A 16,808-nucleotide genomic window follows, 5' to 3' on the forward strand; every position below is an offset into this window, starting at 1 on the left:
TGTTAGTTTGGTAAATTATTTGTGATTTTAGTTGAGAAAACATTGACCAAAATCGGGTTTAGGGTTCTATTTTAACCATTTTACAAAACATAGGGTCCAAAAAGTAATTTGTCAAAACACAGGGTCCAAACAAGTAATGAGAAAAAACACAGTGTCCAAAAAAGTATAAACCCTTTATTCTATCTCAATTAAGCATTTTCTTCTTAAAAGATTATTATTTTGGAAAATTTACATGTAATCCCCATCTTTTGAAAGGCATGCTAGAAGAAAATGTATGCTTCACTCTGACCAACTGGAAATTTTCAAGTTGAAACTTGATGACAAACGGATCTTTGTGTGGTAGATCCACAGTCCCAAAGTCTTATATCTTTTCACCTTTTCTTCCATTATCTTCCCAATTTTATTTTTATTTTCTTGAGCAATAGATCATTGGAACATTTTCAAGGCATGTTGCCCACTTCCAGAAGAGCTGGGGCTGTGGGGATCTGCACATGTGAAGTAGCTTCATGTACTTTCTTGATGTACTGTGCCAAACCTTCATTCCTAATCGTGAGTTGAATTTGATTATTGAAGCTTTTGCACTCTGTGGTTATATGACCTATACCATTGTGGAAGATCTCTTCTTATCCCCCATTTTCATGGTTGTAGTAATCTTGAACGGTTCCCTCCAGATTGGTTTGTCTTTGTTTTCTTAGTAAATTATCTATACAAGCACTATATATTCGAACACAAGAAAATCGAATGTCTTTTCTTGTCTTGGGCTTGGGAGGTTGGTTCCTTCCCCTTCTCCTTCTTCAATAGGTTGCATGTAGCTGAAAGTGTGATCAGAGCCATCATTTTCTGTTAGAGATAATAATATTGCCTTGATAGAAATAAGAAAGACATGTACAACTTTTGATATAAAAAGGATAAAAAAAAATTATAACTCTATTACAAAAAATGCAAGTAAATAGAGAAAGATATAGATGAGTAGATACAATTCAATAGCAAAAGATATTAGTAAACTAGAGAGATGTAGAATAAAATAGGTAAATAGAAAATACAACTCTATAGCAAAAGATACAAATAAACAAGAGAGATGTAGAATAAAAGAGGTAAATAGAAAATACAACTCTATAGCGAAAGATACAACTAAATATATAAAGAAGAAGTTGAAAGATGAAACAAAAGTAATAGAAGAAATAAGATAAGAACAAAGCAAAGAACTCTATCACTCATACAACCAAAGTGAAGAGCATTGGAGATCACCAACTTGAACAAGGTTCAAGACATTTGCCCAAAAGTTTATTTCCCCTATCTCAAGCACTAAGAGACCTCACAAGAAATAGCTATCTGGAATAATCAAGTCTATGGTGAATTTCTAGCAAAGTACTCTAGTAGATAGAAATAGTATGCCTTATAAGTGAGCATTAGGCTCTTATTTATAGAGTTTTAAGACACATTTTGAATTTTAAATAACACTAACTCTTTGATGTTACCAATATTTAATTGGATGTTTATGGAATTAAAATGAAGAATTGAGAGTTAGTTGGGATGTTAAAACGTTCAAAATTGAAGAAAATGAAAAATGGAATTTGGCTGTCAGTGCCACCAGGCCGCGACCAGTGACCTTTTTCAGCCTCCCAATTTTTCAGTTTTCTCCAAATTGTCTAAATCCCTTCTCACATGATTTTGTAACCTCTATATACATAATGGAAGTTAAAAACATATCTTCAACAACCATATCACAAAATGTCTATGAAATTCAAATACAAATGTGTAACTCTCAATCTACACATTATTGAGTAATATTTAGGAGTTATAAATTTATAACTAATTTCATAACTACAAAATATGTTACACACTTTGATATACACACTATCCAATTTGTAACTCTCATGTATTTTTATATTACAATGTGTGACAAATACTTTGTCACATTATTTAATCTAAAACATTATATTATATAAATAATATACTTTCCATGGCTCTGAACACACCTTCTCCCATAATCTGAATGTAATCATATCATGTAGCTGATTCGAAGCAGGGTCGGACCTGAGTGGTAGGGGGGCCTATACAAAATTTGTTGTTTTTAAAAGATATATATAAAATGATATTTTTTAAATTTTGGCGGCCTTTATACATGTAAAAAAGTAGTATTTTTCAAAATAATTGAATTCTATTATGTGGGTGGGGTCATAGATGTGGCGTGCTGCCCCTTTGGCACACCCACATGGGGCCATTTTGTAATGAGCATGCCTTGGTGCTTGATTATTAGTCAAGTCTTGCACCAAGCAACCTCATGGGATAGGGTAGTGGCAGTTTTGTAATATTGCATATGTCTCCCAGACAAAAATCATATATGTTCCTGGGAAGACTTTATTTCCCTAGAAGGCTCCTTAGGGGGAGGTGACCTGGTGACTTAGGGAAGCACCATGGCCATCAGCAGATAGGGGCCAAAGCTGTGTACTCCCTTGCCCTATCAAGGCTATATATTAATGAAATAACATTTATCCATATTTGCCCCTGTGTACTTCCTTGTTGCTTATGTGTTACTTGTTTGTTACCTTCGTTGGGCCTTTGTGTGCCACTTGCCTTGTTGTGTGCTTTGTGTTGTGTGGACGTTCCTAGGAATGACTTGCTTTGTGCTTGCTCATACTTCGTTATTGCCCGTTGCATGTCCGAGATGTGTATGTGGCTAACCGCTGAGTTTGTTTGCCTGTAGGTGTGTGTTGTAGGCTGACTTGCTAGCTTGAAGAGTCTGCAAGTGCCGCACGTTCCGTCTAGTTGGAATCCCCAAATAGCCGGCCCGTGACAATAGACACAGGCCTGACCCGTCTATGCCAAGAATCGGGCCAATTCGAAGTCAGTCCTGATGTTGCCACACATAAGTCTACATTGTGGATCTGGTGAACTATGTATGGATTTTGTAAGAACTGCCATTAGAGTTTCACTATCTCCTTACTCTAAATAGTAAAGATCCTCCACACTCTTCTGCATCAGCCAGTTGCTATTGTATTGCTATATGAAGTGAACAACATGCAAAACTGTTAATAAACTTTTCTGGCAAATCACTGAACCACGACTAGTATTATTATTATTAATTAATTAAAATTTTTTTTTTCTAAAATGGTGTATTAATATTTTTTACTCAAATTACCGATTCTGCCCTTTTCCATTTTCTTCACTGATCAGTCCCATTTTGCGTTCTTTCGCTCACGATATCCCCTACTCACACCAAAATTTTCTACTCAAGATTTCTGGCGCCATTGTCTCAGGGCTTTCTCCTTGAATCTTCATGTACTGATTTCACCTCGTTTGATCCCTTTCAATTCTAGGTTAGACTCTACCATTTGCTTTAGAGTCTCTTCTCTTCGGCTACTATATATATATATACATATATTTATATATATCACTCTACTAATTGCATATTGATTTTGGGTTTTTCTTTTCTTAACAGTACTTCGATTCGAGCTCAACTTCTTCCTCTCTAATCCTGAATCTTCTCCTCTTTCTCTCTCAGTAAGTTTTTTTAATTCTTCGTTGAGAAGTACTCTAATTTTGCTCTGGTTTAGTTTATGTTTATTTTAGCTTATCATTTTGGAAACTGCTTTAGTGTTCGTGGAGAGATTCAATCTCTGACTGGGTTATTCTCCAATCATTTTCTTTTGGTATCTGTTTACTTTTCAAAATTTTCAACTGTATTGATTTTCTTTACGAACTTTTGTGACGATATAGCTATGTGTTTTCAATTGCCTTCATCTTAGTGCCAGATTGTTGACCTATGGCAACTGAACTGCATTAGGGGTTTTCTTTTTGTTGCTTTTTAAATTGGACAAAAATGAAAACTTGAAATAGGAAAACTATAGATAAAGTTATATGTAAGAGTTTGCCCAAGAAGCAAACTTTGGCACCAGAGATTTCGTAAATGGAAACACTCATCTGAGGAAATCTTCATATCCATTGTAATTTGGTAATAGTTGGGTCAGCCAAAGGTGTTGAGGCAAGTTCCTAGTAAATATGAAACAATTGAATTGAAATTAATATTCCAAAAATATATATACAAATAAAAAGAAGATTTTTTTTTTTTTGATATATTGGTGATTTGGGATGGACATTTAGGTCTTCATCTTTCCTTACTTGTTTTCGTGCAATCCATGTGTTTGATGAAATTCCTAAACTAAACTTCATTTTATCTTTCTACGAGTAGGCTAAACTCTGTTTGTATCATGTGTGATAAACAAATTTTTGCTCTACAATTTTGATATTAGCGATCCCATAAACTACTACTAGAAGATTCAACCATGTAGAATGCTGCAGAATCACGAACTATTGCTCTTAGAGCCTCCAGCTGTGAAAAAATAAGCTAGCATTCATGCCAATGTGTTCTTTCTGCGAGCTTCTCTTCTCCAATAGTCTACAACTATTGAACAATATAACACCAAAAGCATATTTCTTAAGCTAGCTAAATATACTAAAATTCAACTTAAAGGTGAGAAACTGATCCAAATATTTGGTATGATTATGAGACTCTCTCTCTTTCTCCAATATGTTTCTTGACCAGTATTGATTTCAATTGCCGTTTATTTTTTAATTTGTACCCTTTACTTCCTGAAGATGGGATCCTTAGTACTTATAGTAGTAATATTGATAATCAATTTGTCCAAATATGTAGTTGTATTGTTATTCTTATTGTTGCTCTGTAAAGCCACCATTTGGCTTTTTCCCAAATGCAAGTCTTGGCGTTATCCTTATCCACCTGGCCTTAAAATTTTGACTTCTTTTAATATTATTTGTATCATTAAATCCACTATTAGAACACAGACCGGTGTTGTGCATTTTCAACTTCCTTAAGTTGCAAGTGCTATGGTTTTATTTGAGTTGATGTTTGATGAGACTGAGAGCTCAATCTTTTGTTCCGATTCATGAGCAGGGGCAAACACATTGTTTGCTGTACAGGTACAACTTCTTGTACTAGTTTTTTTTTAACACTAATACTCTAGCTAGAATTTTCACTGTTATTTTCATAGGATAACTTTACTTTTCAGAAAACCTTTGGCCGTGTATGGTAATATAAGGGAATATTTTTGTTTGTTTTGCAAAACAGAGGGGCTATTTGGTAATTAATTAATACAAAAAGGTCCAACAGGGAATTTAAGCAAATTATAAGATTGTAAAATATTATATTATCTAAAAAAAATTAACTTTTTTTTTTGTTATTTGGAATCATAATTGATTTTTTTTTTAAGCTTGCAAAATGAAGAGTTATGGCTGCTGCATTTTTTTTCTTCAATATTATGTTTAATATTTTTACTTTGGTGTGTAACATTATTCTTTTATGCTTTTTTTTTTTTTACTTTGTTGACCTCTTAAATTTGTTAGGGTAAGATAACATGGCGGCGGAAGAGGAAACCAGCCCTTCACCAACTCCAATGGAATCTTCTTCTCCAATTCCTGATGATGAATCTCTAACATCTGCTGCAAATACTATTCCAGTTCAACCAGTCTTCTCTATTATTCCACCAGTAATCCCTCCCCCAATTGTGCCTCCAGTTGTACCTCCCATGGTCCCTGCAATGGCTCCAATTCCTACGGTTCCTGCAATGGCTCCAATTCCTACGGTTCCAGCTCCCCCCATTCTTCGTCCATTAGCACCTTTACCAGTCCGCCCTCCTGTTATTAGGCCCCCCGTACCACAAAATGGTGAGGTGGTAACAAGTGACTCAGATTCAGACGACGACTCAGGCCCTTCCCGCTCTGCTCCTGGTTCAACTATGGAGTATGAGATATCAGAGGAGAGCAAACAAATAAGAGAGCGGCAGGAAAAAGCAATGCAAGAACTGATGATGAAGCGACGTGCTTCTGCCCTCGCAGTTCCTACTAACGATGCGTCTGTTCGTGCACGTCTACGCCGGCTTGGCGAACCCATTACACTATTTGGAGAAAGAGAGATGGAACGACGGGATAGGCTGAGAATGATCATGGCAAAGTTAGATGCTGAAGGGCAGCTGGAGAAGCTGATGAAAGCTCACGAGGAAGAGGAGGCTGCAGCTTCTGCTGCAATGGAAGATACTGAAGAAGAAATGCTTCAATACCCTTTTTACACTGAAGGATCTAAAGCTCTTTTGGATGCTAGAATTGATATTGCAAAGTATTCAATAGTGAGGGCAGCCTCACGTCTTCAACGTGCACGGAGGAGAAGAGAAGATCCTGATGAGGACATGGATGCAGAGATGGATTGGGTTCTGAATCAGGCAAGGACCTTAGCCCTTGATTGCAGTGAGATTGGGGATGATCGTCCACTTTCTGGTTGCTCCTTCTCGCAAGATGGAAAACTACTTGCCACCTGGTAAGGATACACTTCGTTAGTTTTAACTACCATCCAGATTTATTTTAATTGTTTGGTCAATTCTTAGCCCCATTCATAGTGTAAAATGATTAGAACTCTTCACTAATTCTGGTGTCTTTTGCTAGTGTAACATGCTATGTTGGTTGGTCAAGGAACTTAACTGGTCATGATAATTTCTGTGTTTTAAGGTTATAAATGCTATTTGTATAATTAGTTGATAGATCTCTTTTCAATTCCTAGTTTAAAGAAATAGGCACCTGTTGAGATGGAAAATTTTGGACATAACCTTTTCCTAGTTGAACTGCTAACGAAATTTTGGTTTGATGGGTGTAATATTTGAATTTATTAGTGTTTGGTGTTCACAAGTTCATTCTTTAAAAGTGTCATTTTTATTTCCATTTGCTTTTTAATAGTGCTTTGAGTGGAGTTGCTAAGCTGTGGAGCATGCCCCAAGTGACAAAGGTTGCCACCTTAAAGGGACACACAGAGCGACTGACTGATGTCATATTTTCTCCAACGGACAATATTGTAGCAACTGCCTCTGCTGACCGGACTGCGAGGCTGTGGAACACTGACGGATCTCTCTTGAAAACATTTGAGGGCCATCTAGACCGTCTTGCACGGATCAATTTCCATCCATCTGGAAAGTACTTGGGCACAACTAGCTTTGATAAGACGTGGAGATTGTGGGATGTAGATACTGGTGTGGAGTTGCTTCTTCAAGAAGGCCACAGCAGAAGTGTCTACGGACTAGCCTTTAACCAAGATGGATCCCTGGCAGCATCTTGTGGTCTGGATTCCCTTGCACGTGTTTGGGATCTCAGAACTGGCCGAAGTATTCTTGCCTTGGAAGGCCATGTTAAGCCAGTGAGACTTGGAACTTAAACTTCTCATTTTTTTCTTCTTGATTTAATAGTTAGGATAATAGATTTAGTTTTAAGTAAGTCTCCGGCCTCTCATTTTCACGCTTTTCTTATCATTTCAGGTTCTTGCCTTAAGTTTCTCAGGAAATGGCTATTATTTAGCATCAGGGGGAGAAGATAACACATGTCGCATATGGGATTTAAGAAAGAAAAAATCTTTGTACACCATTCCAGCCCACTCGAACCTCATTTCTCAGGTCAAATTTGAGCCTCAAGAAGGATACTTTCTGGTAACGGCCTCATATGATATGACAGCCAAGGTAACTTTTGCTTTCTAAACTACAAAAAAATTTATGTGGTTTTATTTCATATTTTGTTTCTAAACTACTATATGTTGCATGTACATGTGCCAGATTTGGTCAGCACGAGATTTTAAGCCTGTGAAAACACTTTCTGGACATGAAGCTAAAGTTACTTCATTAGATGTATCGGGAGGTAAGTACATTATATAGTGAAATTTTTTACATTTCTAGCTTTCTACTGTAGTGACCTATAATTTATTGCTTAGAAAGATTCATTCATACTCCCAAAATTTCTGTTACCTATATATCACCTTCTGTCCACACTTGGTTTTATTTAAAAAGCTTCTTCAATTGCTTTGCTTTTAGCTGAGTTTGTTTAAGTAAAAGGAATATTGTTGTTGATGGCAGATGGAAATTGCATTGCTACCGTGTCGCATGACCGGACAATCAAGCTTTGGTCCAGCAGTGGCACCGGAGAGGACGATCGTCCTGAAATGGAGGTTGACTAGATATCAAATGTTTTGACCTCTTTGAAGAGATTATAAAATTTTGGGTTCGTCCTAATCATTGAAGACTGAAGTTTTGACTCAAGAACAGCATTTTAGAGACATGAAAGTTGATCGTGCCTGCTAGGACTTCTCTATTCGATGCTGAGTTAGTGAGTTACCATTCCCATTTTAGCTACTAACACAGACCAAATAATTTAACACCTTTTTTTTTTTATGAAATCCATGGTGACAAACAAGTACAAGTAGTTCCTCTGTTTTAGATCAGAGATTGTGAAGTAAAAAAGCTGTGCAATTTGTTGGCATCTTGTCGTTTTAAATTGAATTTTGTACTGATTACGTGTATTTCTCGAATTTATTTTGTGATCGAAGAAGTACTAATTAAACATTTTTTTACTAAAATGGAAAAAAATTCCTTGTATTATGTTTTATCTACGATTGTGTTAATGCTTCTAAATATTTAGTATTTTCGCTGTAAAGCCTTGTTTTTTTCTTTTAAAATAAAAGCAACAATTAAATCCAATTTATAAAGTACTTAAATTTTTTGACAGAATATTCGATAGTGTACCACAGACCTTATCATTAAAATGCTGAATATTTGCTGAAAAAATTCAATTAATTAACAGATTACTCATGTTTTAAAACTCAGCAAATATATTTATTTATACCATATTTTTAAGAAACAATTGCACCAAAAAAAAAACTTTGGAGACTGTTAAAACCCGTTTTTTAAGATTATATTTGGTTTGTTTGGTATGGATTTTATAAGCAATTTTAGCCAAAATGTTCCAACCAAATTCAAATCCTTGTCAAGCTTGAAAGCAATAAAAAAAAAGCACTTATAAAAGAGGGTACAAGCAAAATCATCTATAATCATTTCATAACTACATTGTTACATTAGAAAAAGTACATGGTAGATTTCAAGTTTTGACACATTCTAGATTCCAAAATGGTTAAATACTCATCAACTTTTCTTAACTTCAATAGTCAAAATGAAATTCTAAACGTAACTCAATGTATCTCAATTGTTTTATTTCTTCTGAAATTCTAAAATAATCTCCACCTCTCAATAAGAAATCATTTCTATTTTCCAGGCATTAAGCTGCTCTTTCAACACCAAGAATTGTGTAAAGAAGAAAATACTCAATAAGCAATGATCTTAGCTCATTAAGCTTCTTTCTAATGCTTGCCTGAATTGAAGATATATAAACTTGTTTCTGTTCTTGCTCTCTTATTTGTACCAACCGGCGAGAAGGTACCTCAGGAGGAAGCAAAAGCAGCATGCAAGAGCCTGTTTGAATGAAATAAAGATCACAGAGTCACCAAAAAGGAGAATAACACGCGACTCATCATAGATTAGAAACAGGTTTTAGAATTTTCTGGGTTTAGCTTGGCACCGAAAGAACTTGACCTCAAACGAAAGAGGCCATAACTCAATCTTTAAACCCAAGCAATTCCGCTTACATGGTTTGATAAGACATGGACATAATATTGCTACATAAAGGGCTCAAATGTTATGCTCAGGTTATAAGAGAAAGTAACACACCTGGAAAACAAGAAGATAAATGCAGAGCGACTTCTCTGTCATGCTGCCAAAAATCCTCAGAAAGACGTTAACCAGTGTCCCGTCTTTGGTACCAGTCAGTTGTCCTGTTGTAGGATCGTACCTGGAAAGTAAAAGAATATGGAGAATCTTAATAAAAGACACTACACATAATGACAGTTCTAAGCATAATCTTAACTGACACTTACCGAGGTAGACGGTGTCGTGGACATGGAATAAAGCCAGCAAGCTGACAAAAGATAACAGCAGAGAAATTAAAATGCTTACATACAGAGCATTCTGATCAACTAAGCATGCAGGCAGATAGAAGGAGAACAAGCTAGGGTGGTTGAGAGAGAGAGATAATAAACCTGAGGAAGTGATAAGAGGAAGTTCAAAACTTGAGGAAGAAAGAAAATTAGGAGCGTCTCACTGTCACAAACAAAAATCGGAGAAAAAGTATATTGAGAGATGAGCATTGATATATGTACATTCATACAAAACTACAAAACTATATTGGTAATACAAGCCACAACATGAAAGCTTTGTGTTTTTTCAAGAGGCATCTCATAATATTGCTTAATGTCACCAGATGTTATCTTCAAATTGCTTTCTCAGTTTCTTGTGCTACTTTCTCCCTTTTTATTACTGTAGTTTGCAATCAGTTGCTTCCCTGTATACTGTCCTCTTTTTCTATTTGGATCTTTTAATACTGTTTTTCATTCTAAGAGAAAGTCATCTACCCCATCCCATCAACCTCCCTGCAGACATGACAATGATTTAGTGGAATATGAAAGATAAGGATTACCTGAAATGGCCTAAAATCCCAGCTACAGCCATAGTCATTCCAGCAAAGTATGTGTATGTATCTCCAACAAAAACTGAAGAAGGATACCTGAAACCATGAACAATGTAGCCTTTAAGTACACATCCATGAAAGAAGAACAGACAAAATTCCAAACAGAGTAGTTAAAGTGAAGCAATTCACCAGTTGTAAGAGAGCAAAGCCAAGGAGGTGGCGAGTAGTGGTTGAACAAGGAAAATAGAGAATACATGTGCCTGCTTATACTCGATATCTGCAGATGCCCCAATTTGCATGATATTATGAATTACAACCTGAATCATACATTGTGTTAGTAAACAACAGTTGTAAACTAAATGCAAATGTTTTAAAATCCATTGTACTTACAGCAGATGAGATGACAACTGTCTGCCCGACTTCAAGACCATTTATACCGGCATGTATATTGATAGAGTTAGTACAAAAGACCGCCAAAAGGAACATGTATAGTTTATATATCCACCCTGCACATCAAAACTTGCTTGTAAGGCTTAATTAGGTAAATTAATTATCAAACCAATAACTAATAATCCAATATAAACATGGATGATAGTTTAAGATGTTAGTATAGACACTAGAGGATGGCTTATTTTCTAGTCACATTGATAGATGACACTAATAATAAAAAGAAAGATGAAAATTATGGAATTTTTCACATCAAGAAAAATACCTAGATGCAAAACCTCCTGTCCAAAGTATGGAATAAAAGGCTTTGGAACAATTATAGTTGTATGTCCAGCATAGGCCATAAGCAGAACAAGAGCAGCAAATGATGGTAGTATTAATTTCCTGTTCTTCACAATTTCCAGAAGATTCTTCCATTAATACAAAAATCCACGCCAAAACAAGACAAGTCCCACAAAATAAAATGAGCATACAAAAGGTGAATAAATTTTTTTATACTGAATACTCACACCCTCCAAGGTAGATCAAGGACATCATCAAGAAATCCAAGAAACAACATAAAACAAATGGACGCTAATGCTGCATTGTACTCAACAAGCCACTGCATGATCAAAATATTTATAATTTAGTCCACCACATATAAAAAAATATAGATACAACAAATAATAAAATATAAAAACTAAAAACTGAAGAGTGGAACTAAATGAGCCATGGAATATAATGCATAGAGAGTTTAATCTAATTATAGAAGATAGAAAAAGAAAAAGTAGTCCAATCATCCTCTTTTCTATATCTACCTATATTTCATGTAACATGATTAATTGTTACACTAATTTCCAACTGGCAATTCATTCCTCTTTCTGCTCTCAATTTTCCACCTAATTTACATTTCTTCATCAGACCAGATTAGATCATCATACCAGTACTGCAAACATTTCTTCATCACATTTTCAAACCTATAATATCCAACTTATGCCAATTGGTTACCACTCTTCCACATCTGAACAGAATGAACAACCTCCTTGCAGGAGGTTACCAAACCTTCTTTTCTCGCCTACAGGGCGAGAAGAACCTTCTAACATGTGAAAGTGAATGCACACCTTTACAGCACAAACATAATTTACTACATTTTTTACCCTAAAAGTATTTCTTCTACAACATTCTTCCCCAAAAGTGACCTTCATTTCTACAATTAGTAGCAATAGTTTCTTCACTGATTAGGTAAGCACCTTATAATTGACTTCTAAGCCTCATTAAAAAAATGACATCCAAGCTTTTCATCCAATTTGAAAGAATAAAACAAAGTAAATGTCTGTGAGGTGTGTAAAATAACACTTACATCTGAATCTACTGTAAAAAAATACTGAAATGCGACTGCCAAGACCAAGAAAACAGTTCCAACAACAACACCCAACGACTCTGGCCTGATAAGCACAAGTGACACTGTTAAGCAAGATAAAAGAATCACGAGATAATAAACATCAGATTTAAAGCAATCAAATGGTAAAGATCAGCATCCACCTACAAAACATTCTGTTGATTGGCCATGGACAACAGTATATCTACGACAAGTTATTGAGGAAGAATTTTAGTTTTATTGTACACAAAAATCAGATGAAACGTCATAAATAGGAAGTTCAGTGAAAGAGAACCTAATATATGACATTCCTTACCACAATAACAGTACTTACATGAACATAATATTGATCACTTTTAGAACTTGATTGAGTTGATGACATGAGATATCATTTAAAGGATTAACCGTCATATTTAAACTACAAACTAATTCCAGATAATTTTGGACAATTACCTTAAAACAGTCGTAATGTTTTAAAGTGTATTTCATCAAATAAATTAAACACAAAATGATTTTCAGAAGTAGAATATGCATGTATCGTAGTAGTAACAAGCTATCGTAAAATTAAGCGCTTTGGGTATATGAAAATAAAGAAAAAAAAATGGTACGTTTCAAATTGACATGAAACTTGGAATTCAGCAAGCTTTTTCTTATAAGAAAGTGAATTAAAAAAAAGGGAAAAAATCGAAATAATATCAAAATTATGGTAAAATCAAAATTTAGAATAACAAGATTAGAAATCTTAGGTATAGAATAAGATCAGGGAACTCAGCTTACACCTTAGTTAGTTCAAAACTCAAATCTAGCCTATATTACCTACTGAAAATCAGCTAAAAGTTCAAAATTATAAAGACCCAATTCATAATTTGGACCCCAAAACCATAAACACGAATAAAATTATAACATAAAGACTCACACTTTGACATCGCCTTGAGGAGTACCCTTCTTATTGATATCACGACCAAAGAGATTGGCCCTGAGAACGTATCTCGAAGCCACAGGGATCAACTTAACGGTGATGAAGTACCCGAGAAGGCTAAGGGCCGCATTAATCAAAATGGAATTCTTGAACTCTCGCTCGATCTTGTAATGGTGGAAGATCAGGTAAAAGTAAGGGAGTAAGAAGAAAAGTGAAAGCAAGAGGATTACACCTGATTTGGGTGGTGCAATTAGAGACTCATTCGAAGTGGGTTCTTTGGGTGTATTCTTTGTGTTCTCAGTTGGCCGTGCTGGTTCTGTGGTTGAGCTTGGTGAAGCTCTCCTCCGAGTTGCCATGGCGGGTCTCTCTCTCTTTCTCTCTCTCTCTCTCTCCAAAACCTTTTGGAATGTAATGAAATGAATTTTTGTATGTAATAAAACGCAGCGTTTTGTACCATCTTTTTGACGTGTGATTTTCACTTCCTTCGTCAATTAAACCAATTAGAAAGTGCCAACTCAGCAAACCACGTAATTAAAAATTACACGTGGCACATGGATAACTGGATGGAAATTAGGGAAAATACGCTTAATAATAGATTAGTTCTCTGCTGCACTAAAAGAGGGGCATATCGGTACACCCCTCTTTATTTTTTGGCTTAGTAGTATTTTAGGTATGAAAACTTTTATAGTATAATATATTGTAGTTATTTAGAGTATACTGCAAAATTTCAAAAAATTCTAAATAATTTACCGTACTGAAAATAATATTTAAATAAGTTATTTTCCACGCACATAAAAAAAATCAACGAGTGCAACAAACTATTTAAACTTTGTTTTTCGACACCTTAAATTATTTGAAATTTCCTTAAAATTTACAAGATACTCTAAATAACTATAATATACACGATCATACAAAAATTATGCCAAAAATATTTTCCAGACCAAAACCTAAAGAAGAGATTTACTATGATGACTTTTTTAGGGGTGCATCCAAGATTTTCCCATAAGTATATTCTCATAATTTGCTTCACATTTAACCAATAATAGAGCTAGAGGCTTGGAGGAGCAACCATGACCCCTAACTTTTTTTGTAGAGATTTTTTCATATTTATGGAATTTTTAAGGTGGGTTTACAAAAATATGAATATTTAATTTTTCTACTTTTGTATGACTTTTTTATTTGTAAATTCATATTTATGGGATTTTTTTCCTACAAATTTGAAAAAATATATAATTATGTCATATTTTTTATTGTAGTTATGTTTTCTTTGATTTTGAAGATAATTTTTTTTCCTTTATTTTTAATTAGTCTTTTTCATATTTTTGTTTCTTTCTTTTATTCCTTGCTTATTTTTTCTTCTATTTTTTCCTTTTTCTTTTTTTTTTCTACCAATTTTTTCCTTCATCATTTTTTTTCTTTCCATTTTTCCATTCTTCTTCTTCTTTTCATTTTTATTCATTTATCTTTTTTTTTTATTTCATTTGTATTGTATTGTTTTTTTTTCATATTTTTTCAGTTTTCTTTTTTTTTTCCTTTTATTTTTTCTTCTTTTTTGTATTTATTTTTTTCTCCTTCCATTTTTTTCTTTTTTCACACTTATGAACTTTTTTTCTTTCTTTTCTTCTTCTTCCATTTTTTCATTTTTTTTCTACCAATTTTTTTATTCATCTTTTTTTTTCTTTTCATTTTTACTCATTCATCATTTCTTTTGATTTTTACTCATTCATCATTTCTTTTGTTTTGTTTTTTTTTCATATTTTTTTAGTTTTCTTTCCAACATTTTAATTCCTTCTTTTTTCTTCATTTTTTGTACTTATTCTTTTCTCGTTCCATTTTTTTCCTTTTTTTAACACATATATTTTAACATTACATAATTATTTTTCTATTTTTTTATCTTTTATCTTTTATTATTGTAATTTTTTTTTATATTTTTCCACTATATGTAAAAAAAATCAAATCAATTTTTTCAGCATTTTCTTTTTACTGTAACTCTTATAGGAACACTCAAATTTAGAAAGAAAACTAATAAAAATATGAAAACATGAATGAGTAACCAGTTACCCTAATGGAAACATTCAAATCTAGAAAAAAAAATATAATATGAAAATGTGAATGAGTAACCAGTTATCCTAGTGGCAACATCCAAATATGGAAAAACAAATATGAAAATTTGAATGGATATCTAGTAACCCTGATAGAAATATCCAAATTCGGAAAGAAAAAAAAATAGATGTGAAAACATGAATAGGTAACCAGTTACCCTGATGGAAACATTCAAATCTAGAAAAAAAATTATATGAAAATGTGAATGGGTAACTAGTTATCCTAGTGGCAATATCCAAATCTGGAAAAAAAATATGAAAACTTGAATGAGGTAACTAGTAACCCAAATAGAAACATCCAAATTCGGAAAGAAAAAATAGATATGAAAACGTGAATAGGTAACCAGTTACCCATCAAACATTCAAATCCGAAGAAAAAAAATCAGATGAAAATGTGAATGGGTAACCAATTACCCTAGTGGGAACATCCAAATTTGGAAGAAAAAAAATAGATATGAAAACTTGAATGGATAACCAGTAACCCTAACAGGAATATCCAAATTAGAAAGAAAAAAATAGATATAAACCCTTGTAACCCTGAATGGATAACCAGTAACCCTGGAGTCATTTTTTAGGTGAGAATGTGGTGGGTCCCACAACGTTTTAGTGGTACCATGGATACCACTTTTGAAATGGTGAATTTTAGATTACCCCACATGTGAACCCTTGTCACACATTGTCATAACACCCAAAACTTATAAGGGAAATCTACAAAAATGCACTAAAAGTTAAAAAAAAATATGAAAAATACGGTATATTAAAAAAATACGGAATTTTTGGATAAAAACACAGAGTGGCAAAAGTGTAAATACGGAGTGGCTTTTAAATCTTAAATAAAAGTGGTAAAATACAATTTTTTGTGATCAACGTTTACAAACTTGTAAATACCTGTTACAAAATTGTAAATATCTTTTACGTACTTGTAAATAATATTTACAAAAATTAGTTTTAGAATTGTATTATTTTGTGTATAAAACTTACGAACAAAATCGTAACTAATTTTTTTATTTTTGTAACAATAGTTTACAAATCTAGTTTCATAACTAGGAAAGATATTTTTGTAACCAACATTTACAAAAATAATTTATAGTTAAGAAATCGTAACCAAAATTTAAATAAAAATATTATAATTTTCCATATGTTACAATATTGTACCAAAAAATTACAGTAAACGTTAAATTTATATTATACAACTTAAAAATATAAATTTAAGATATTCATTATTTATAAAACACTTTATTATATATATATATAAATACAGTTAGAGAGTAGTGAATTACAATAATTTTATATACAAGTTTTACATTTTTGTAACAACAGTTTGCAAAACTAATTTCACAATCAAGAAGTTTATTTTTGTAACTAACATTTACATAAATATTTATAAATTTATTTAACATGATTGTTACAAAAATTTACAAAATTAATTTTTTAACTTTAAAATATATTTTTACAACAAAGCTTAAACTTTGACTAGATTAAGATTTTAGTTTAACATTGAGTGTTGAGATTTGACTAGCTATGATTTTCAAAACAATATAATATTTTTTATCACTATCCCTCCTACTACTATTAACATATGTTACAAAAATTTATGAATATATATATATAATAAAATTGAAAGATCATTTATATCAAT

At 33.2% G+C, this 16,808-nt stretch overlaps 2 protein-coding genes across 4 annotated transcripts; one reads left to right on the forward strand and one right to left on the reverse strand.

Moving 5' to 3' along the window:
• Positions 1–3,099: 3,099 nt before the first annotated feature.
• LOC133831556 (U4/U6 small nuclear ribonucleoprotein PRP4-like protein) lies at positions 3,100–8,433 on the forward strand. Of its 3 annotated transcripts, XM_062261914.1 has the most exons (8): positions 3,100–3,320; positions 3,443–3,504; positions 4,916–4,941; positions 5,365–6,331; positions 6,745–7,198; positions 7,317–7,514; positions 7,608–7,689; positions 7,905–8,433. In XM_062261914.1, the coding sequence occupies exons 4-8, from the start codon at positions 5,376–5,378 to the stop codon at positions 8,003–8,005; spliced, it is 1,791 nt and encodes a 596-aa protein (XP_062117898.1). In that variant the 5' UTR covers positions 3,100–3,320; positions 3,443–3,504; positions 4,916–4,941; positions 5,365–5,375; the 3' UTR covers positions 8,006–8,433. The 3 variants fall into 3 exon arrangements, with proteins under 3 accessions (XP_062117898.1, XP_062117897.1, XP_062117900.1); XM_062261913.1 differs by lacking the exon at positions 4,916–4,941 and having other exon boundaries at positions 3,102–3,320; XM_062261916.1 differs by lacking the exons at positions 3,100–3,320; positions 3,443–3,504 and having other exon boundaries at positions 3,538–4,941.
• A 421-nt stretch (positions 8,434–8,854) lies between these two features.
• LOC133831558 (uncharacterized) lies at positions 8,855–13,468 on the reverse strand. The gene is made up of 11 exons (XM_062261917.1): positions 13,065–13,468; positions 12,131–12,215; positions 11,301–11,392; positions 11,057–11,175; positions 10,735–10,850; positions 10,534–10,661; positions 10,354–10,440; positions 9,917–9,977; positions 9,755–9,795; positions 9,549–9,669; positions 8,855–9,293 (listed from the first exon to the last, which is right to left on the reverse strand). Exons 1-11 carry the CDS (start codon positions 13,421–13,423, stop codon positions 9,234–9,236), a joined length of 1,269 nt encoding a protein of 422 aa, XP_062117901.1. The 5' UTR covers positions 13,424–13,468; the 3' UTR covers positions 8,855–9,233.
• Between the last annotated feature and the right edge of the window lie 3,340 nt (positions 13,469–16,808).

This window comes from Humulus lupulus, chromosome 4, assembly GCF_963169125.1.
Source record: "Humulus lupulus chromosome 4, drHumLupu1.1, whole genome shotgun sequence".
In the NCBI taxonomy this organism is placed as follows: domain Eukaryota; kingdom Viridiplantae; phylum Streptophyta; class Magnoliopsida; order Rosales; family Cannabaceae; genus Humulus; species Humulus lupulus.

Bases quoted from the DNA above. Each gene is read 5' to 3' on its own strand.
- LOC133831556 (XM_062261914.1), top strand. From the start codon at position 5,376: ATGGCGGCGGAAGAGGAAACCAGCCCTTCACCAACTCCAATGGAATCT. The intron at 6,332-6,744 runs GTAAGGATACAC...GCTTTTTAATAG, and splicing joins GGAAAACTACTTGCCACCTG to TGCTTTGAGTGGAGTTGCTA. The intron at 7,515-7,607 runs GTAACTTTTGCT...TACATGTGCCAG, and splicing joins CATATGATATGACAGCCAAG to ATTTGGTCAGCACGAGATTT.
- LOC133831558 (XM_062261917.1), bottom strand. From the start codon at position 13,423: ATGGCAACTCGGAGGAGAGCTTCACCAAGCTCAACCACAGAACCAGCA. The intron at 12,216-13,064 runs GTGAGTCTTTAT...TGTGCTTATCAG, and splicing joins CCTCAAGGCGATGTCAAAGT to GCCAGAGTCGTTGGGTGTTG. The intron at 9,294-9,548 runs GTGTGTTACTTT...TCATTCAAACAG, and splicing joins TTTATCTTCTTGTTTTCCAG to GCTCTTGCATGCTGCTTTTG.